We start from the raw sequence: 22,401 nt of genomic DNA on the forward strand, positions 1-22,401 counted from the left end.
ATTCTCCCATTTAAAAAAAGTGCTTTATGACGTGCTCTCAGATCACATTCACACTAAAAAATTAGTCAGGATATTTCAGTTGGTTTAAATGTTGTAAAAGTGCAGAAACGTGTACTTTTCAAACCCAAACCCCTTCATGCTGCTCACTGTTTATGCAAACGTTTGCCCTCCTCCTTATTTTTTGGCTGTTATGGTAATGACAGGATAGTAAATTACTAACACCACCCCCACTCCACACCCCCTCACATCACTACATGTCCTCAATCATAATAAAAGCAACCTGTGCTGCCTATTTGAACAAGTCATGATTTTTTTTCCCATTATGCAGCACTTTCCTGATTATTGCTGTTGTACTTAATGCTAGTGCAGTAAATATCTGTCCTACTCTTACAGTCCAGTTGGTACATCTGTATAATACTAAATTTAAACTGTGAGCAGATTGTTGATGCATTGCTACATGTACTTTCTAAGCAGATGTATTATGCCAAGAAATTTGATAATGACTGGCAGACAGTTAATCCTGCACAAACATGTTCAGCTTTGTGCTTCTAAATGTTTTTTTTTAATATAAATTTGTTTTTCAGCCATCACAGGAATCCACAGTAACTTTACATCAGTTTCTAAAATCAGTGCTTCCTCCAGTCTTTGTGGGAATTTCTGTAATGAAATTCTGTCTTAGATCTCCTGCAGCCTGTAGCAGTGGTTCTCAAACTTTTCACAATGAGTATCACCTCATAAAATACATGGCTCCTGAAGTACCACCCTTATGACCGACAGTAGTATAGGCCTATTTAACACTACATACAGTTTACATGAGGCACTTTTATTTCTTATATGAATGTTATTGATTTTAACTGTCATAAACAGGATGTGACGAGTGATAATAATAACAACTGTTCTGCATTAAAACATTCACAGCAGGTGGGATATCCAATCTTTAACTGATTACATATGAAAAAACTACTCTGCATTTAATAAGGCTTTTGTGTTTTTAACATGTTTTAATGTTTTGTATCTTCTCTGAGTTCATTTTAAAGCTCAGTTTTTAAACCCTTACGATGTAACTGCAGCCCAGCCCATGCAGCAGTATATTAATGACTAACCTCGTATTGTGGATGGATTATCTCAGTTGTTCTCCGACTGAAGTTTGGTCCGTTTACAGCATCCTGCCATGTGATTGCATTTGTCTCTAACCATCGGGAACCCTCACGTTAACTTTTATCGAGTGGAAAATAGTTGGCGTTCATCCTCCAGCTTCACTGTTTATATTATGCTAACATAGCTGTGTCGCTAGCAATCATGTAGCACATCATTATATACCAGCTAGCCCAACTTCAGTAACCCTACAAACGTCACAGCTGTTTAGTTTTCTGTCTTCATTTATATTGGAAGTGATAGCAGAGCTGTACGTTTTTATTTTTCAGAAATCTCTCAGTCAGAATATGGTATATTATTTAATCTTAAAAACATTTTTGGAGACTCCCGCAGTCTCCAAGGGGGAGAACAGCCATCATAACAAATGCTGAACTGCACGCTCACCTGGAAAAAAGAAGCAAGTGAACTTACAAACTCGAAACTAACTAAAGACTGACTCAAACAGAAGATTCTTTACCCTCAATAATCACATTAAGTAACGGTTCTGAGAGAAATACAACTGAAATATATGAATTCAAAGGTGTGCATTATATAAACTGAAACTATACCAATCAAGTCATTTTCATTTGAATAGATTTTGTCAAATGTTACATCCACTGCCAAGTTAAAAACAGCAGTTATCTTAGTGTGCCTGTCTTTGGATTGTGGGAGGAAGCCAGAGTACCTGGAGCCACGCAGGCACAGGGAGAAAGTGCCCACAGAAACCAGTTTGGTGACTGTGCTAAGCACTGCGTCACTGTACCACCCTAATAAATACATTTTAAAGTCTGGTGTATGTGTTCAAGTATATTATCATTTTCCTACATGTGTTTTTACTGCAGGAAAGAACCAATAAGAGAAGTTTAATTCCAAAAATAAGAGATCCATCACAGGAAAGATGGTAACTCCTACTAACTAACCAGTATATTGAGCAGGTTTTTAGTCATATCTGTTCATAGCAGACCTTTTCATTTGTGTGTCTTTGGTTAAAGTTATTCAGATTTGTTTGGAAGTACATGTTTATAATTGGAAAAATCAGCTCTCTGTTTCCTTTAAATGAAAAGTTATACTAATCAGACGCATTCCTCTCTCTCCAGTATTTTTAGAAATCGTGTCTATAAGGGATAAAATATGCTCTTCAGTACAACCAGGACTTTTGTGCTCCTGACATGACATATTGCCTGTGATAATATTAGCAAACTAGCAAACATTGTGTTGCGGTTTTGACTGTGCGGTGGCGCTCGTGATTGCCGTCTGATGCGCCTGTTTAACAGATGGAGCACAGAATTTCTTTGAAAATCAACCAGCAAGTCAAAGAGAGGAGGTTTGTTTCTGGGCAGCATCACATGGCATGAAATGATAAGATTTCTCTCATGTGATTCCTCAAATTTGACCATTTTCTTCACTAACCAGCTCTGTGTAATGAGGCTGAATGCAGAACTGAGCTCCTCTGCAGCAGTTGCTCTGATAAAGCACATGACTGTTAATTGTTTGTTAAATATCCAGAATGGCTGTCCCAGACGGGAGCATTAAAATATCACCGGCTCAATCGCTACACAACATGCTTGAAAAACACCATATACTTCATAGACTGTACACTATAGGAAAGGTCTAAACACACACACACACACACACACACACACACACACACACTCTGACCATTACAATCATTGTAGTTGCTGTTGAGTTCTAAATAGAGCTGCATACTGTACACTCTGAGCCTCTTAACTCTTATAATCCTGTTTCCTTTGTCTTCTTTTATTCTGTTGCGTGTTATGTTGACACTTTAAGACATAGAAGCAATGGCCATTTGTAGCCTCAGGATAGCTATCAGGGTTTTGCTTAGTCTCTCTCTTTTTTTTCTCCAGCCAACTGCAGACCTTTTTAGGAGATCCCAACTTCAAACCTGCTCATCCTGTTCCACTCGAGATTTGAACTTTCTTTCTGGAAACCATCTCATTCAGGGCTGTTGATGGGCTCAGGGATGGAAGTTCCCATGCAGCAGAATAGGAACAAATCAAAGAGGGGGTTCTATAGCTTTGAGGAAATTGGTCTTACATCATTGCTCATGCCTTATTCTTGTATTACAGCGCCCTCTTGTGGACACCTTACTGTGATTAGAAAATTACTAGAGTGTTGTTAGATTTCCTTGTTCTCAGTATGTGTTCTTAGTATCAGAAAATTTAGTTTGATTCCTCTTAAGATCACAGAGAGCATGAAGGACAAAGAAGCGTAGGCTGATAGTTTTGATTTTGAGACTGTAAACTGTGACAGATCCTTTGTTTTTATTGCTGTGAGTGAAAAATGTTCCAATGTGGGATTTTTATTTTTAAATGAAAAATATTTTCTGGCAAATCTTGCTTATAGCATACAAGAAAAACTGAATCTCTGTGTCAGTGTTTCCTACATTATTCTAGGGTGGAACTCACTTTCTTACCACAAGAGAGAGCAAGCGGTACAGAGAATCTAATGACTGTGTTGTTATTGCAGAAACGCTCTCTGTGTCAGGCTTATCAGCCTAGGTGTATGCAGTGATCGCTGAAGAGTGTGATCTGTGTGTTGCTGTGTGGATATAGGCTCAACACATCAGCAGTCCATTAAAATCTTTGTCAGACGTTCAATGAGATACATGTTTTGTGTTTATGGTATAGCTGAAATGTATTAGTATACATACTGGAGTAAAAAGTGCTTAGTCAGTCCTTGGCTAATATTTCTCATTTCCTGGTGTAAGCATAGAGAATAAAATCAGTCAACTTACTTCACATTCTAGTCCTCACTGCTTCAGAGAAACAAGAGTCTGTAAGAATATATACCCAATATGACCCTCAAGTCCCTGCAGTCCAGAATGGGTATCCATGGCAACCGATTTGACTTCAACGTCTAGCCGATGGTCTTGTGTCAAAGTGATGACAGTGTTTGCTTTGACGTGTTTTCTCTTGACCAGTGTTAACATAGATTCTGCCTGACGTCCTTGGGTTAAAATAGGCAGTTTTTTAATATTGGAGTTCACGAATGAATCCACCCCATACACGAGGGCACGACTGCTGCTGTGGTACAGATCTTTCTGGAAAAATATTCTGTAGGAGTTGTGAGAACATTCACATCTAAGGTGTGAAGATGGAATGTGATTTTGAATTGCTGTATTGGTGTGTCGCTGCTGCAGAGCAGGATTTCTGGAGGATAACAACTTGTGTTGAAACATAATCACATTTGATTGTACCCCAGCTGTGATGTGCTGACTAACCCTCGTGATACATTTGCATACATAGTAATCATTTTAAAAGGCTAGAGCTTAAAGCTCCATGTTTACATGTTCATGATGGATGAAATCCCTCTTATCCTCCTCATAGCAGATTCTAGCAACCATTTGATTCTAGCAACCATTTGATTGTTATTATAAAGAAATGTGCACAAAAGCACCTCCTTGCATACTCCTGGAAGTTTCAGCGTTTCAGTGTGGCCTCTAGTTTTTAGTTGAAGTCCCCTCTGTTGTCGAAAGCTTATGTGCTTGATCTCCTGATGTGATCTCTGGTATGGAGCTTGAGGCTTGATTTTCATCACTGGTGAAGATCCTGAAAACAATTGGGTCAGTTTGACACTGAAGTTGATTTCCTTACTAAAACTGTAGATATGCAGCACTGAAAGCAGTCCATGCATATCCACATTATCTGAAAGCAGAGAATGTCTAGATTAAATTGGTCCTCATACATTGCTTAGATGCTACAACCTAGTCAATAATCTTCTTTTACATCTTCTTTGCTGTCTTCTGCTCCTCCTCCTCATTGCTTTTGTCAACCTTTCATCATTGAAGTTAATTAAGTGTATTGTATTGTAATTGATCACGCAGTTCTGCATTTCTGTCCTGCCTGGGACAGATGCTGGACACACTGGAGGGATTATATCTGGGAACATAATGGTGTCCCCATGGAGGTGTTGGAGCAGGTGGCTGGGGAGATCAGTGCTTAAACTGCTATCCCCACAATTAGTTGTAGATGCATGAATTGATCCAAATATTCATGCAGAGTGACGCTGAAAAACTAGTTCATGCATTTATTACTTCCAGGCTGGACGACTGTAATTCATTATTATCAGGATGTCCAAAAAACTCACTGTAAAGCCTTCAGTTGATCCAAAATGCTGCAGCAAGAGTCCTGACAGGGACTACAAAGAGAGAGCATATTTCTCCTGTTTTGTCTTCCCTTCATTGGCTTCCTGTTAAATCCAGAATTGAATTCAAAATCCTGCTCCTCACATACAAGGTCTTAAATAATCAGGCCCCATCTTATCTTAATGACCTTGTAGTACCATATCACCCTATTAGAGCACTTCGCTCTCGCTCTGCAGGCCTACTTGTTGTTCCTAGAGTATTTAAAAGTAGAATGGGAGGCAGAGCCTTCAGTTTTCAGGCCCCTCTTCTGTGGAACCAGCTTCCAGTTTGGATTCAGGAGACAGACACTATCTCTGCTTTTAAGATTAGGCTTCAAACTTTCCTTTTTGCTAAAGCATATAGTTAGGGCTGGACCAGGTGACCCTGAATCCTCCCTTAGTTATGCTGCAATAGACGTAGGCTGTCGGGGGATTCCCATGATGCATTGAGTTTTTCCTTTCCAGTCACCTTTCTCACTCACTATGTATTAATAGACCTCTCTGCATTGAATCATATCTGTTATTAACCTCTGTCTCTCTTCCACAGCATGTCTTTATCCTGTCTTCCTTCTCTCACCCCAACCGGTCGCAGCAGATGGCCCCGCCCCTCCCTGAGCCTGGTTCTGCCGGAGGTTTCTTCCTGTTAAAAGGGAGTTCTTCCTTCCCACTGTCGCCAAAGTGCTGCTCATAGGGGGTCATATGATTGTTGGGTTTTTCTCTATTTGTATTGTTGTAGGGTCTACATCACAATATAAAGTGTCTTAAGGCGATTGTTGTTGTGATTTGGTGCTGTGTAAATAAAATTGAACTGAACTGACTTGAAAGATTATTACAGTACATTACAATCTATAAACTCAAAAATCATCCTTTGAAAATTCAAAATTTTAGAATTAATATTTAGAGAGCACACATGATAGTTTATGGGAAAATCCCACTTTCAAAGTGAGCTGAAACTATCCAATCAGTGATACGAAATACATACTCTAGGTGGTAAATCAAACATCTAGTCACTTTTTCTGCAGATGCTGCAGTAATCTGGTTACCTCCAACCGTTCTAGCAGTAATTAGATTTCCAAAAAGTCAATTTTGCAGTCAAACTGGATTCCCTTTGTGTAGAAATGTAAATACACTACATGCTCACGCATATTCAATTTTCAATTCAATTCAATTCAATTTTATTTATATAGCGCCAAATCACAACAAAAGTCGCCTCAAGGCGCTTCATAGATACAGAGAAAAACCCAACAATCATATGACCCCCTATGAGCAAGCACTTTGGCGACAGTGGGAAGGAAAAACTCCCTTTTAACAGGAAGAAACCTCCGGCAGAACCAGGCTCAGGGAGGGGCGGGGCCATCTGCTGCGACCGGTTGGGGTGAGAGAAGGAAGACAGGATAAAGACATGCTGTGGAAGAGAGACAGAGGTTAATAACAGATATGATTCAATGCAGAGAGGTCTGTTAATACATAGTGAGTGAGAAAGGTGACTGGAAAGGAAAAACTCAATGCATCATGGGAATCCCCCGGCAGCCTACGTCTATTGCAGCATAACTAAGGGAGGATTCAGGGTCACCTGGTCCAGCCCTAACTATATGCTTTAGCAAAAAGGAAAGTTTGAAGCCTAATCTTAAAAGCAGAGATAGTGTCTGTCTCCTGAATCCAAACTGGAAGCTGGTTCCACAGAAGAGGGGCCTGAAAACTGAAGGCTCTGCCTCCCATTCTACTTTTAAATACTCTAGGAAATAATCTTTCAAGTCAGTTCAGTTCAATTTTATTTACACAGCACCAAATCACAACAACAATCGCCTTAAGACACTTTATATTGTGATGTAGACCCTACAACAATACAAATAGAGAAAAACCCAACAATCATATGACCCCCTATGAGCAAGCACTTTGGCGACAGTGGGAAGGAAAAACTCCCTTTTAACAGGAAGAAACCTCCAGCAGAACCAGGCTCAGGGAGGGGCGGGGCCATCTGCTGTGATTGGTTGGGGTGAGAGAAGGAAGACAGGATAAAGACATGCTGTGGAAGAGAGACAGAGATTAATAACAAGTGTGATTCAGTGCAGAGAGGTCTGTTAACACGCAGAGTGAGAAAGGTGACTGAAGAAGAAACACTCAATGCATCATGGGAATCCCTCAGCAGCCTCCACCTATTGCAGCATAACTAAGGGAGGATTCAGGGTCACCTCAACAATCTTGTTGATCGAAGAAAGATGGACAAAAAATACAACTATACCTGCAAGTTTTCATTTTGTGTTTAGTGCAGATTGCTTTCATGACTTTGTGTGCTATTTGGATTATTTAGTTTAATTAGTGAGAGACAGAGCATAAAAACAGGTGCACAAACTTGGTGTGTTCCCTAAAGAAATAAACTCATCACTAAAGGAAACTTCATCAGTCACATTTGAAGCCACTTTCACTTGCTCCTCTTGCCAGACTGCTACTGGGAAAGTTTGAAAGAGATGCATGTGTGAATCATACGAGTGGGCGGATAATGAAGAGGATAAGACGGTGAGAGAATTTGATAAAGATTTGATAAAGAAATGACGAGGAATTGTGGAAGAAGGAAAAAAGAGGAAAGGAAGGAAGTTAAGCTACAGTGCCAGAGCAGGTGGGGTCAGTGCGGATTTAAGCTCAGCCGCAGGGATTATGGCGTCAGACAGGGTTAACAGCATGGAGGGGGCTGGTCTTATATGTACCCCCAGCCACTGCCAATCCAGTGTCCCTTCTTCCGCCAACGCTCTCATCCAATGAGTGCCTGACCCTGAAAGGCCAGAGCACTGAGCGGGTTTGACCAAGGTTTGTCTGTAGAGAGCTGGAGGACACGAAGACATGATGGAGAATATGTCTGCTTGCAGCCTGAGCTCTGCTCGGACAGCTGAAGGCTTGTCTGGACTGACATGACTTGGGTGTAAAGCATGATTTGGGATCTTAAACTGCCGGCAGTACTTAACATCGGAACATTTTCTTTTACGATTTAACCTTAAGGAGTCCAAGGTATAGTATTAAGTAGTGCAAGCTGTCACATCAGTTGAAGTAGTGCTTGGTGGAATTGGAGACAGTGAAGGCAGAAGAGTAACGTAGTTTGAAGCCGCTCACCTGACTTCCAGCGCTAGCCTGTTTAATGATTTGTGCTGTCTTGTGTGCTTTTGTGCTTATATACTCCATGTAAGGTTGCTCTCACGAGGACAGAAGGGAGCTCACACCAACATAAAACCACTTTTACTCATCAGAGTATGACTGTGGACTGAAACAAGAGATATGCATGTTGTTTGATTTACTGTAGGAAGGAGGAGTACAGCAGAAGAATGATTTAAAAAGCCTCCGTGCTCCACAGCTTATCTCAGGCTTACAGGGTCTAAGACTATAGATGTTTTACTGCGTGTGACTCTTGAAGGTGTTTGAGTCTTACTATTCTATCAATAGGTTTTTGTTCACCTTTGTGATTGACTACAAAACATGATAATAACTTCTGACTTTTATTTTTTCAATAACTCAACAAACAGCTGTATTTATTGCAAACATAGTGAAGAATAACAGGAGAGTTAATGAACTTTGCTTTGTTTTGAACCGTGACACCATGTAAAGCATCAACAGTGGTCAGATAAACTTAATGTAATAGCAACTCTGCTCTGGATAAATAAGACTAAGAGTCTTAGTGGCTCTTTGAGGCCGTATTTAGCCATAGGAACATCTCGAGCTGACATGCTAACAGTGGTGTGCTATTGCTATCATCACAATGCAGAATATTCACCATCTTCAGCTTAAGTTCATGTGCAGCTAATAGAAACAGTATTGATCAAATGTAAAGTTGTGCCTCATCAAATCATCAAAAACATCCCAGAGCGTGACAAGAATATCTTTTCTGTTTTGTTTTTTTTTAAGGAAATGTCACATACATGGTTGTATTTGTTGCACTGGATCCTTATCTCCAAATTAAAAGCAGCATTCAGTGGCTTTCAAGACGGTTTGTGTTCAGTTCTCCTGGTGACGAAACAGAACAAGGACATCATACTGATTTTACGTTGTGGGCCACGTACAGTGTCATGAACACTTTGATCTTCATTCAATTCAGTGTCACTTGTATAGCTCTAAATCAAAAGCAGCTGTCATCTCAGTGCAAAAGTGTGAGTAGGCCTTACCAGTGAAACTCCTCTTTGTCAGTGTAAAGAAGTTTAAATACACATTTAATCCGTTAGATATTTAAAGAAACAGAAGTGTAGTGTCAGGCTTAAATTATAAGAAACAAATGTGTAAAATTACTGAAAAGCTTCCGTTAGCTAATAGCCCAGGCTGTCATGTGATTATAAAACAGAAACATCTTGTTAATTAAAGGTGGGGCTTTTGTTCTTTTCTTTTGAATGTATGAGGAGTCCGCCCTGGGTAGCCTGGATATAGCTGGGAAAATGACCCAGATGATGACTAAATTTAGAAAAAGACTATCATGTGACTCAGAATGCCTTTGGAGTAACCAAAATGGGCATTTCCTCCTCTGCAAGCAGGTTAATGAGGTCTGGGATGTGAATTATACAAGCAGACCATCTAATTAGCTGTATTAATTAAAGCACGGTTGAGGCAGGCAGCGCTCACATTTATCAGCTGTAGATTGATTAGCTACGTTGGGGACAGATGTTTTGGAAGGGATTACACTCACAAGTACTTCACAAGTTATCTCGGCTGAAATGTCCATGGACAGCTGGCAGGCAAGGCTTTGCGAGATGCCAGCAGATTTCTAGATTCCTTGCAAAGGTCTAGAATGAAAGAATGAATAGGACGGGTGAGATTAATGGTGGCAGAGGACTGCAAGGAACAAGAGCTGATAATGTTCTTCAGTGTTGGGTTTCAAATCTAAGACACAGGCCAAATGTGTTCCTTCGCTCTTAGATAAATAAACGAGTTATCAGTGACTGTGTTTATATGAACCATACTGATGACACTTATCTTTCATTGGCCTTTAAAAAATCCTGAACACATTCACTGTGTGTATAAGAGAACTAAATCTAAAATAATCCACATGTATCAGCTTCTGTCGGATTTCAGACGAGACCAAAGGTCAGCTAGATTCATGGTGCTGAGGTACCATTTATAGAAAGTGCTCAGTGTGTCACAGATGTGTGCCAACAAAGCACTTTACAGTCAGTGTCACCTACAGGCACAGACAATGCACCTGATTTTAGCTCTATTTACTGTACCTGTGTCCAGGAGAAGCACATGTTTCAATGCGGCATTCAGTGGCCGCGCTGCAGCCCGGAGCCTTCTGTGCCTTTGAACACTAAAGCTTAACCCGGCAGTGCTGACAGACTTTCTTATTTCCCTGTGTAATGTGGGAATAAAAGGGTGGTCTGAGCAGTGGTGTGACAACAAACTTCCTTCTGTCCTCAGAGCATCTGCTGTGTGTGTGTGTGTGTGTGTGTGTGTGTGTGTGTGTGTGTGTGTGTGTATACATATTTGCAATCTGATGACTCGTTATAGCATAGCAGGTATGGTTTACAAGCTGTAGTTATTTGTGTTGTCAGACAGAATAGGGAATGAAAAAGGGACATTTCACTGCAAATTAATTTGGCCATTTAAAGCAGCAGCCAGCGAGGAAGCTTTTCTGCCTCAGTCATACTAAACGAATCCAGACAACACGGTGTACATCGACTGTACAGACATTCTCTTATTAACCCTGCCTGCTTACTACTGTGAATGCTTCGAGTAATTTGAAGTCATTAGCTCGATGCTGGACTGAATTATCACCGTAACACTGCCTCTTCTATGGAGAAGGGAATTGAATATTCTTTTACTAATCTTTGAAGACCAGCATAGCAGAGCACTCAAAGAATGGTTCAGCATGTGTCTCCATCAAAACAACCGAGAACTGAGTGATTAAAACATCACTGTTGTACCCTGAGTGACTTAGTAATCATTAGCCCCCCATGGATCGGGGGGAAAAAACACAGCTAGGTCAGTTAGTGAACTAGAACATCTGAATAATGATTATTCAGCCTGAATAATCACAGTATTAACAAAGAAGGTATTTTTTGGATTCACATTTGTCCATCATATTAAATGTAAACAGAAAAGGGCAATGGTGAAAAAAACCCATCCTAGAAGCCACTGACTCTGCAGCAGCTTCAGGAGAGTTTGATTAAGTAATGTGATCATCGTTTTTTTACTTTTTATTCTGAAGGTCATGAACAAACTCTAAACCTTATACATTTGTGAGCAAAACGTGCTTCAGTGCAAAAGGAAATGTCAAAAATTAAAACTTTGATAACTGGCTAATCTACATTTGCTGAAAAAATAACAGCTACTGATTGATTTCTTACTTTCTAATGTTCAGACTAAGATGTCTGCTGACCACATGGCAATCATGTAATACGTTTATAATGGACTGAAGCTGAATATGAGTCCTACGTTTATACCCTAATTTTCTAAATTACTGTTAAATGTTTTAATGTAGCTTTGACCTCCTCAGACTTTGGCAAACATAAACACTCAACAGTTTAAATATTTTCCCAACCCTGCCTCGGTGCTGGCAGAGTAGTTGAATCAAACTATTATCTGGCAATCCCACCTTTTCATTCGCAGTGGCTGTCATGCTGGCTAACAGCAGTGATGCCACAGCTGCTTCCACAGCAAGACTTTCTACTTTGCTGAGTTAGCCAGCAGCTGGAATGCAGGAGTATTGGTAAGAGGTTGAGCTTATCATCTGGCATCTGTGCCTTATAAAAGTCTAATATTTGCCATGTTAACTACATTTATTTTTAATCCTTTTAATTTGTTTCTGTGTCTTCCTTAGTTGTTGTGAGGGCATGAAGGGATCCTTATCCTCATATTTCTTCCTGTAATTTACCTTCATCTGCTGATGCCAAAGGATTGAACGACGACACTAAATTCAGCTGGAGAAATATTTTGACAATAATAAGTATGGTAGACGTCAGAGACATGCCACCCCAGTGACTAATCCAGAGTAAGGTTGAAAAGCGATGAAGTGTCCCTTTGAATCTGAAATAATGACTAAGAGACGCAGCAAGAGATTGAGCTGAAGTGAAAGATGAGATGCGGAACATAAGGGCTGTTTTCAAGCTAAGATGCGGCTCCCCTACCCATCCCGAGGAGAGGGAGTGGGAGGGGCTCAGCTTATTCGTTATTAAGTACTTACAGGCTGCTGCTTTCATACACACTCACAGGGCACAGATTGAGTGAGAGAGAGGGAGACAGAGAGAGAGAGAGGGAGGAAGACAGCAGTCGGCTGAAGGAAGCGTAAAGGAAAGCAGCGACTGCACCGGTCCAATGCCTGCTATCTGAATCGCTCTGTGTTTCTGTTTGTGTGTGTATGTGTTGCTGGTTGGGATATTCGCTTGCACACTAGCTGTGCGGGGAAGATCGGATTGTATCCCGATACTCTTCGACCTTCCACCTTTAAGTTTTCCTTACCCACCCCTCACTCCTTCCCTCCCGTTGGGGGAGCTCCTGCCGGCCCCATGATGAAGGAGGAAGGCCTGCTTAGTCGTCGCCGTTTCTCCACGTGCGGCGGGACAGCATCGCTTCGACCTCCACACCCGGACGGACGCAAACTCATCCGCAATGCCTCGTTCGGGGGCTATAACGAGCTGTCACCCATCTCGCTGCCAGGTGGGTGCACAATGGCGTGGAACGTCTCGCAAAGCTCAACGCTGGGAAGTGATGCAGGCTTATTAGTAGGTTTGCAGATGATTGACTGCTGACCTCTGCTGCTTTTTGGCCTTGTGTCCTAAATACAGTAGTTGTACTGTTGGTATTGGTTTACTATGGTCCTGAGAGTTTCGAGAACCACCTTAAATTCTGTGCAATGGGATGTATTCATGAAAGGAACCGATTCTGTCGACTGCATCATAGAAGGATTTGTTTGTATGTGTTTCAAGGGGATACGTGTGAAGGCAGAGACAAACTTTTGGATGGGGTAAAACACCAGAATTCTTAAAATGGGTACATTATTTGATGCTTTTAGGTTTTCCTCAAAGGCATTTATAGTGTTGACTGCTTTTATTCTCACACTGGCACACCCAGACAATCACTGCATAAGTGTGTCAGTTGACTCAGTGAAAAAGTCATTTTTAACATTCAGCAAATACATGAATTGAAACATATGAAGACTCAAATCATTCTGATTCATGTTCAAAGCAGGGAATTACAAAGTTGAAAGATAAGTCATTATCAAACATTATGCCACTCACTTTGATTGGTTGTAACTTAAACTTGCCTCAGCTCTGAGGCACATTGAATCAACTAGCAACGAGAGCAGAGGACACTGTTGCTGTCAACAACAGAGCTGTCAAAAGATTAGAGGCAACGCAACAGGCATTGTTTCTCTTTGAAGGGTGCAGCACTGGGCTTTATCCTACGTATGCATTTCTTTTTTGCTTGGTCATTGTTGAGAGATTATGCATGTCTTAGAGGACTTTTCCTGCTCTCCCCTCTTTCAGAGCCACATACACAACCATTTACAGAGTCTGAAATTTAAACAAGCTGATGCAGTTTTGCCGTTGCAGGAGATAGCCTTCCCTTCAACTGGTTTAGCTTTGCACGGGTTCCTGTGATACCTCTATTAGAGTGCAGTGATAATCCTTATTTTTGAAAGTACACTTAATCCCAGAGAACATTTAGGATTAAATCAGTTTTGTGTTCACTTCCTTTTGTTTATCCTGCTGAAAATGATGTAAACCTGGAGGCAGACAGCTGGCAGGCGCAAGAGCTTTCAGAGAGTGAACGTCCTCTGTTCCACTTTCACAAGTAACCGTTTTAACCTTTATGAATCCAGGGAAGGCTGACTGTGCACTAGAGCAGGGCGATATGACCAAAAATATTTATCACTATATACATTTGAAAATTTGCGATAACGATATAACTGACAATATAATTGACACTAGACAAAATACTACAACTACAACTCCACAACTTTATTAGTGCAAAAAACCCCATCAATGTATTTTCACTTAAACAAGCAGCTGTTTTTTATGCATTAAAGTTATATAAAAATTAACAGTGCAAATGCAAATTCCTCGCTGACAGTTTAACCAAAAGGCATTTCCAGTGGAAACTGGCCGACATATCCTCAGCATAACCATGTATAATATCCACAAAACCTAAAAAGAGGTTATACACACACAATACAGTAATATTATGTTGAAGCACAGTACGTATCACTCCGCGAGGCTCCGCCTACGATAGCCGTAATGCTCCCACAATCCATCAAGCGGTGCGGCTTCGTAGCTTAGCAAAGTCGTACTGACACATTTGACAGATTTTCGAGCGCTTTGTTTCGAGGTCAGTAAACACAACCAGAGTTCATACATAAGGCTCACGGGATTATAAGGGGCACTGACGATTTTCAGAAAAATCAAAGGATTGATTTTAAGTGTGCCGTATTTTCCAAACAACACGGTGATAACGACGGCCCGCTAGCATGCTCTACCAAAAATAGTGCTTTGTTGTGTATCTGAGGGACAAAAGCTAAACCAGTTCCACACCACTGAAGCTGCAGCATTTTAACAAACCAGTTCTGGTTCATCCGTTTCATTCAATGATCCACTTTCGCTCTTCTCATTCTCCGTCGCCGCCATGTGCGTATGTAAACATAGGCACTGCGCATGCGCGTTTTACTCATATTCTATCGCGATATTTCATTTTCCTATCGTTGCCCAAAATTACACCGGTATTACCGTGAACGGTATGATATAGCCCAGCCCTACTGTGCACAAACTCTTTTCAGCATCATACTGTGATTCAGACTTTCACAACGACCTCAGTCCTCTACTGTTTTTTTAGTGTGCAGCTCTCCCAGTTCAGCACTTTGAGCCATGTCAGTACCATGGTCACAGTGGTGGTCTTTCTCTCCTCGGGTGGCTCTGTGTCTGCTTCTTTCCCCTTTAAAACAGCAGCTTCTGCAGCTACATGTATATTTGGAGCTACGAGACATCATCTGAGTCATACTCTGTTTCTCACAGTCAGCTCCCAGCCTTAGCTCCATTCATCTTTATTTTAGACATTCTGCTGCAGGAGACATGTGGTGCAGACGGGTAGACTCATTCATTTTCTGTGTTTTTGACAATCTCTTAATATATCTACATGTTTTTTTTGTTTTGTTTTTTACACCCACATTCCTCCAGTTGCCAGTTGACATGACCCTCTGAGACACTTTTCCTTGTTGTGTGTTATTCCTTGTACACTGAAATACATGCTTGCCAGCTGACTTGGTGTTTTTAGTCTTTTCACTTCCTTTTGAGGTTGGGGCTCTGTATTTTCATTACTAGGAGCAGCCGTACCACTTCAATGACAAACACTTTGTTTAACAAAACCGATAAGGGCGAAATTACTAATGAATATTCTTTCTTTTTTTTATTGTTTCAATCTGTCAAATAGAAGATTTTTCTTCTCTGCTTTGTCTTTACACTTCTGTTTGTGAGACACAACAGGTGCTAAAACAAATAGTTAGCTGCTGTCCCAAAACTCTGAGGGCAATCAGTGCTGATGAAGGCAGAGTCACCAAGCAGCAGTTATAAGTGGAGGTGTCCACAGTGCCTGAGGCGAGGACGAAGATCCGCAGAATACTTGTAATTTTGTGTCCTCTTCCACTAATTGAAACAAAATGAAAGAGGCAGACTGGGAGGAACCCAGCATGCATGGCAAGCATAAAAACACTCTGGAAGTTTCCTAGAAGCAGAAAAGAACACGACCTTAAAAAGGGGCGATAGATTCATTGAAACTGAAGGTAAACTCTCTGAATAGTGACTAAGAGAAAACCTTCAACTTTTCTTATCTTCTTTAATGTATCTCTATTTGTAAACGATGGCTAGTGGGTGGAACAGGAAATCTTGGGTCAGATATCCACCGGTTGTTTCGGAAGCCTCGAAAAATGCCCCCCCCCCCCCCCCCAAAAATAAAAAAATAAATAAAAAATAAATAAAAATAAAACTAGAAGTCATGACACCATCCTGAGTTCCACATTTGGATCTGCCTAAACCTTCCTCCCACTTTATCAGACAAGCCAAAATGTCATTACCTGCTGTACCAGTATCTGCCAGTGTACATAAGCTCAGGTGAAATATAAATAGACCAAGACAAAAAACAGCAGCTGTGGTAATACAACCAGCCTAATGCCCTCTCTGTCATCCATACACATCCTGTTTGAAATACCAACCTTTTTTAAAAGATAATATGCTGTTGTCTCCTCACATCAGGATAAAAGTACAGCACTGTGGATCAGGCCGCTTCATCACAGAGGTTTATGTGCCTGCTTTTGCAGTGGTAAGCTAAGGCTGCATAATAAGCAGGTTTGAAGGCCACCAACCAGGCCTGGAGATTTAAATGAGACCTGGGCTCAGCTGCACCTAATGCTCTAACCTTGTATTGAAACGTTGTATTGTTCATCAGCCCATCACTAAGTGAGAGAGCACGCCCTTAGTTCCTCGGTAGTCAGAGATTGAGTGCAGCGGAAATTGATTTAGAGGTTGAAACTTGGCTTTGGCAAAACTAATAAGAGAGTGGAAAAAGCTGCATGCCTGCGGTCCATAATTAGATAGTCCCTGCTCATCTTCAGGTCAGCATGACCTAGCACATTGTATGGTGGATAGGATACTCTTTTTAGATTATCAAGAGGAAGTGGCACATTACAGTGTCTATGCATAGTTTTGCCAATTTGTTTTAGTTTAAACGGGAGTTCCTTTCGAAACATGAAGGGATTAGTTCAGTTGTCATGGGAAAGATGACCTGGCCTAAGAAAACATTTGAACAATGTCATCTGTGGTCCAGTAACTGTGGGAATAAAACAGTTTCTGTCAACATCAAACACAACCTGAATGAATGCACGCATCGAGTGGTTCAAATCCACGCTAGCTGGTTCTGCATATCATCCTCACCTCTCCTCGTTGTGAAAAGCAAAGCAATTGCAGCTAGATGCAGCAAAAACGTCTTTGTGGAGGAACAGAGAGCATTTGAAATTAAATTTGTAGTGGTTAACACATTTGCCTTACATGTCTAAGATCAGGAAAGAAATCCTCAAGAGGTCACAACCTTAGTGTGCTCCTAGTCCCAGTCCCAAGCTCGGACTAATGGGAGTGTTGCGTCAGGAAGTAAAATCTGTGCCAAATCAAAGTTGTGCATCCATCTGCTGTGGTGACCCCTTGGGAAATAAGGGAGTAGCTGAAAGCACCTTGCCAGTTACGTGAATTCATGCACTGCTTTGAGCTACTTTACAGATTTGTCCACGCATACTAAATTACACTAAAACAGTATCCATGACATTTTCCAGCTGGTGTTTCTTTCCCTTTCAGTGAACCAGACGTCTTTCAATTTTTTATGATGTGTCACCAGTACCATAGAGATGCTGTTGCTATGGCAGGTTTCCCACAGTAGCAAACACTCAGGCAGTTTGCTTCCCTAAAATTGAAAAGTCACTCTGCTCACAGGCTTTTTTACCCCTCAATTTGTTGTTCTTAGCTCACCTGTTGCCATGGCAGCATTCATATTTCCTACCAGAATAATAGAGCAGCATCATAGAAAGCTGCGCGTAAGCCGATTTTGAAGAAACCTAGAGACTGCATTGATTAACTCCCTGGATCAATCTGGTTTTATGAGCTTTAAATGAACTTGATTTAATGAATGTGATGTAGTAGGAATCCAAGTGCTTGCAATAAAAACATCTTCTGGTGGGAGAAGCAGCTTCAGGGTTGCATTAAACAGAGGTGTAGCTCCAAGTTGAGGTGCTGAATACCAACACTGCAGATGATTCTTAGAAGTGAAGGGACCTTTCAGGGTCAGACCTGAGTGGTTTGCTTATGTCAAATTCCTAGTGACTTTTTATATGTTTGAGGATATCAAAGAATGCTGACGTAACGCCTCATTTAAGCAGCAACCTACAAAACTAGGGAGGTTAAAGTACTGTGTTTTTGTCGTGCTCATCCTTTACTAATGCGTCTGCTGTCTGACGTACACGGTGCTTCTAATGATGTAGTCTCATTTCATTCAGTAAGGGATTTTAGAAAAGTGTAAAGGCTTTGGATTTAGCAGGATGCAGCTCTTTCTGTCTCTGTCTCTTTGCTGTTTAATTCCCTTTTCTCTCACTCGCTCTGTCTCTTTATCTCTTCAGTCTATGATGTTTGATGCACACTGAGATCTTTGGAGCTCCTTTCAGTCTGCAGTGGTGTGTTAGTCTCCAACACTCTCAGCCAGACACACAAACACACAGTCACTGATTTCCAGCCACATACATAACAGGGATTCCCATGTTATTGTCTTTGCATCTCACTTCTGTAATCAATTCTACATGTTTCTCATTTGTAGTCGTTTTGTTTATGAGCTCTTTTGAAGCAATCTGCTTGAAAAAGTTTTGACTATCATGAGGTTTTTCTTCTTGCAGTGTCTTATATTAAAATAAAGCTCATCCGAGTTTATTTTAAAAAGGCTATTGTATGTTCCCTGCCTTCAAAAGGCTACAAAACCTTTCCCCCAAGGGTGAGTTTTGATTTCTGAGATTGTCTAGATTAAAAGCAGAGGACATGTCACAGACAACGCTCCGTGCCTTCATGATATGACATTAATGAAGAAACACACAAACACTGGAAGGTGTTGATTTTAAATGAGCTCATTAGCAGATGGGCAGTCTCTCAGGTCTCTGCCTGGAAGAGGGAACTCTAACCTTAGTCATTAGACAGTGACTGTCAGCAGTGTCACTGTCACATTTGTGACATGGTAACAAGCATGTCAACTGTTTTCCGGCTGATCTTTGCTTTTTTAACTCAAAGTGTCAAGTGTCAAAAATGAAACTCTGATTTTCAGGTAAAAATGGAGTAAACTTCACACATTTCCCTCTAATATTTAATTTGTCATTAGTCATAATCGTTAAATAAGCTGCCGTAATACAATGAAATCATCCTCTCTGCTTTCTGTTTGCTGCTGCTCCATGGTGACGCAGTTGTGTGAGTGGAGAAGTGGCACATTAAGGTGTCTTAAATTGAAATTAGGCACTTCATCCCAGTGGCCCACGGTGATTCTGTTCATCAGTGATTGCAAATTGAGTGACTAACATCCTCATTCAAACTTCAATCTATTTGAATCACTTTTATCATTCTTTCATCATCTTCCACTTTCCTCTCAGCCACATCTTCTGCTGGTACTGCACCGATCGAAACAAATAAGCTAAAAGATTTATGTTTGTAGTTTAGTTTTCAGTTCATGCCCACAGGCTGAGAGAGAAGGCAAGTACAACCTGTCATGTTTGCAGGTTCTCAGTCTGGATGTCTAATGCAGGAGAAAACTGGAGATCAAGTTGAATGGATATGATTTATGCAGGGAAATTTTGCTTGTGATTGCTGATTCTGTTGTGGAGGCATCCATGAAAAATTAATGTTGACCAAGACATGCATGAGTGCGTCTGAATTAATCTTACACAAGCAGCATGGTTGTTGACCTGTGGATGTACCCTTTTCCGTACCCTGAATGTATTGTTTGAGAAAAAGCATTCCAAGCCATACATTTCTAAGTAGACCCCCCCCTCCAAGACACAAAGGCACTCCTGCACGTTCCATCTCAAGGTACATGCTGGTTTGGAGTTTGGCTGCTGCTGCTGTCATGAGTATTTTATGTCCACGTAAAAGCACCAGCAGCATAGAAGCAGCTGTTAAAAAGCTTCACTGGAAATGGAAGACACAGAGCAAATAAAGCTGGCTGATAAAAAGTAGGTTTGACAAAAACCTTACGAGGCATGCAGTAAGAATACAGTCCTGTTTCGCTGCAGCAAGACACGCGCCCACTTTTTTTTTTATTATTAAAGGGAATGGATGCTCAAATAGAATCTGACTTCTGTTCACATGATGAATGTCTCACTTAGAAATGAAGCTCTGCAGTTGTTCCTTCTCACAGCTGAATACTGATGACCTGAAGATAGGAAAGCATAAAATATTTACAGGCTCACTGTCACCTTGAGACCTCGTGTGCCACACACTGCAGTGATCTTAGTGGGGAATCTGTTGATGAGGTTTGGCTTATTGTTTAGAAGCTGGCTCAGTAATTAGGATTAGAAATGCTAAAGAAGAGCTGAAATAAAAAACAGAAAATTTCCTTCTGCTTAGGTTTAAGACACACTAGCTCTATAGTGAACTCAGACTCAACAACTTACTACTTTTTCTGTGTCCACTTTTCAAAGCTACACTGTCTGAGACTGAAACGGGGAACCTCCTTTTAGCTCCTTTCAGCAACTAATTTATTGCAGATTTGAGCTCAGTTCAGATTAAGCTCTTGTCACCGGTGCTAGCTTGTTGCCATCCAGCTTCTCTGGCTTTCCTCCAGTGGCTTCAAAGGACAGTGTGCTCCTGTGACTGACATTATGTAATGGGATTCCAGTTAGGAAGGCAGACATTTGGACTTGAAATCGTCACCATGAGAGAAGTCACAAAACTGGAAAAGAGAGCAAAAAGAGCTGCAACTCATAATTATTAGCTAAGACAAGTTTGTTGGTTAGTTAGGATTTCTAAAACAAGCAGTGTAACAAATACTTTAGACGTCTGTTTTTGAATAAGAAGCACATTCTGGATAGAGGATAAAGATTAATGCCTCTTATTGTGATACGTCATTAACACACTCGATATCAGTACTTTGTCTGAACATACAGTCTCTAAATTGATTCGTCCACCGATTAGTTGAACCAAACTTATTTCTATCAGTGTATTTAGAGATTTGTGTTACTCACAGTGTTTTATGACAGCTTGTTTAGCTTATTTTCACTGTTAGCATTTTGTCTGCTGTCATGTTGTTGCTTTGGAGCCAGTAGTGACCATACTGGGATGAGAGGGCTGAGTGCCAGGTTATAATCATCCGTAAACTGTAGACATGCAGTGTGAGATACAAATAACTGTTAATTTGTACGAAGTAGAGTCCAACACATTTATCAGCGGGCTGATATTATAGACTTATTATTTGCTTATACAGCTGGTAAATGAAGAGGATGGGAGAATCAGCCTTCCATGTTATCAATGTTGACGTTGCATAGTTTGTCCACCAGAGTGCAGCTTGTCCTGTTGTCATGACATCTTTTGAATGCCATAATCCACCAGACGATCCGAGTCGGGCAGAACGTAAATGAGTAAATGGATAACTACACATAAACAGATTTCAAAATTTTGGAATTTTAGGCAAATCGCTGTCAGTACTGTCAAACTCTAATATTATACACATAAAACACTAAAACTGCACTCAGCAGAACTGAAGCAGAACCACATACATGACAGATTTGGAAAATGCCATACAGAGTGAAGCCAACTGGAACTGGACGTATTGTTGATGACTGACTGCAAGTCTGTGACAGAATTTCTGTATCACAACATAGCCAGCTTTAGCAAAGGGCAAACTATCATCATGGCTATAATTCTGACTTTGACATTTTGATATCATGTGTATGAAAGTGATTTGATAGGCATTGGTAGTATTTACTATTAGATTGGTTCTTTTTTGGGAATCAGAAGCCCCTTATAAGATTTGGAGAAGTTTTCAGTATTCTATTCATATGACAGCAATCAAGCATACCTGCCCACGGTTCGTGCACCTGGATAGTGTTTTAAAAATAACAGGAATAGAGAATAAGGAGGTGCTGCTGGAACCAGATGAACTTAGGACTTTCTTTATGGTTACAGGTTTTGAGAGAGGGAAGGAGGACCTCTTGCCACTGCCTTTGAAAGAGGACTCTCATTCCATATCTAAGAGCAAGGTAAGAAAACTCACTCCACTGAGCTGATGCACCGTAAAGGCTAAGAAGGAATGATGGGTTGCTTCAGTGTGTAATGAGACCAGAGAATAAGGGAATTACTGCACATCTCCTTTCCTTTTCCGAGTCTAGCCTAAGGTGTGAGAGAGCCTACATTGAGATGAATCATACATCGCATACGCTGCTAAACATCAAACATTTATCAACTAAAATTCGGACTCGACTCGTCTTTCAAGCGAGCTCAGCGTGGAGGCTCGTCTAGTTTATCTGTCGAGGTCCTCATCAAATATGTCAGTGCAAACGTGGGTGTCTCGAGACTTCCTCTGAGTCACTGCACAGACACTATGAAATTGTTTTCAAGAAGTATGAAGAGATGATGATCCATGCATGATGGT

At 40.9% G+C, this 22,401-nt stretch overlaps 1 protein-coding gene across 12 annotated transcripts in view; it reads left to right on the plus strand.

Moving 5' to 3' along the window:
- osbpl8 (oxysterol binding protein-like 8) overlaps positions 1–22,401 on the plus strand; it is a 91,540-nt gene that overhangs the window by 51,341 nt on the left and 17,798 nt on the right. For 10 of the 12 annotated variants that reach the window (XM_084909785.1, XM_084909786.1, XM_084909791.1 and 7 more), the window contains one exon: positions 21,936–22,009. In XM_084909785.1, coding sequence (XP_084765911.1) covers positions 21,936–22,009 — 74 coding nt within the window. Of the gene's footprint in view, positions 1–8,320; positions 12,907–21,935; positions 22,010–22,401 lie in introns of those variants that run through there. The other 2 variants (XM_084909794.1, XM_084909790.1) reach the window with 2 other exon arrangements.

Source organism: Perissodus microlepis, chromosome 17 (assembly GCF_051167445.1).
Source record: "Perissodus microlepis isolate ML-2025 ecotype Zambia chromosome 17, ASM5116744v1, whole genome shotgun sequence".
Classification (NCBI taxonomy): domain Eukaryota; kingdom Metazoa; phylum Chordata; class Actinopteri; order Cichliformes; family Cichlidae; genus Perissodus; species Perissodus microlepis.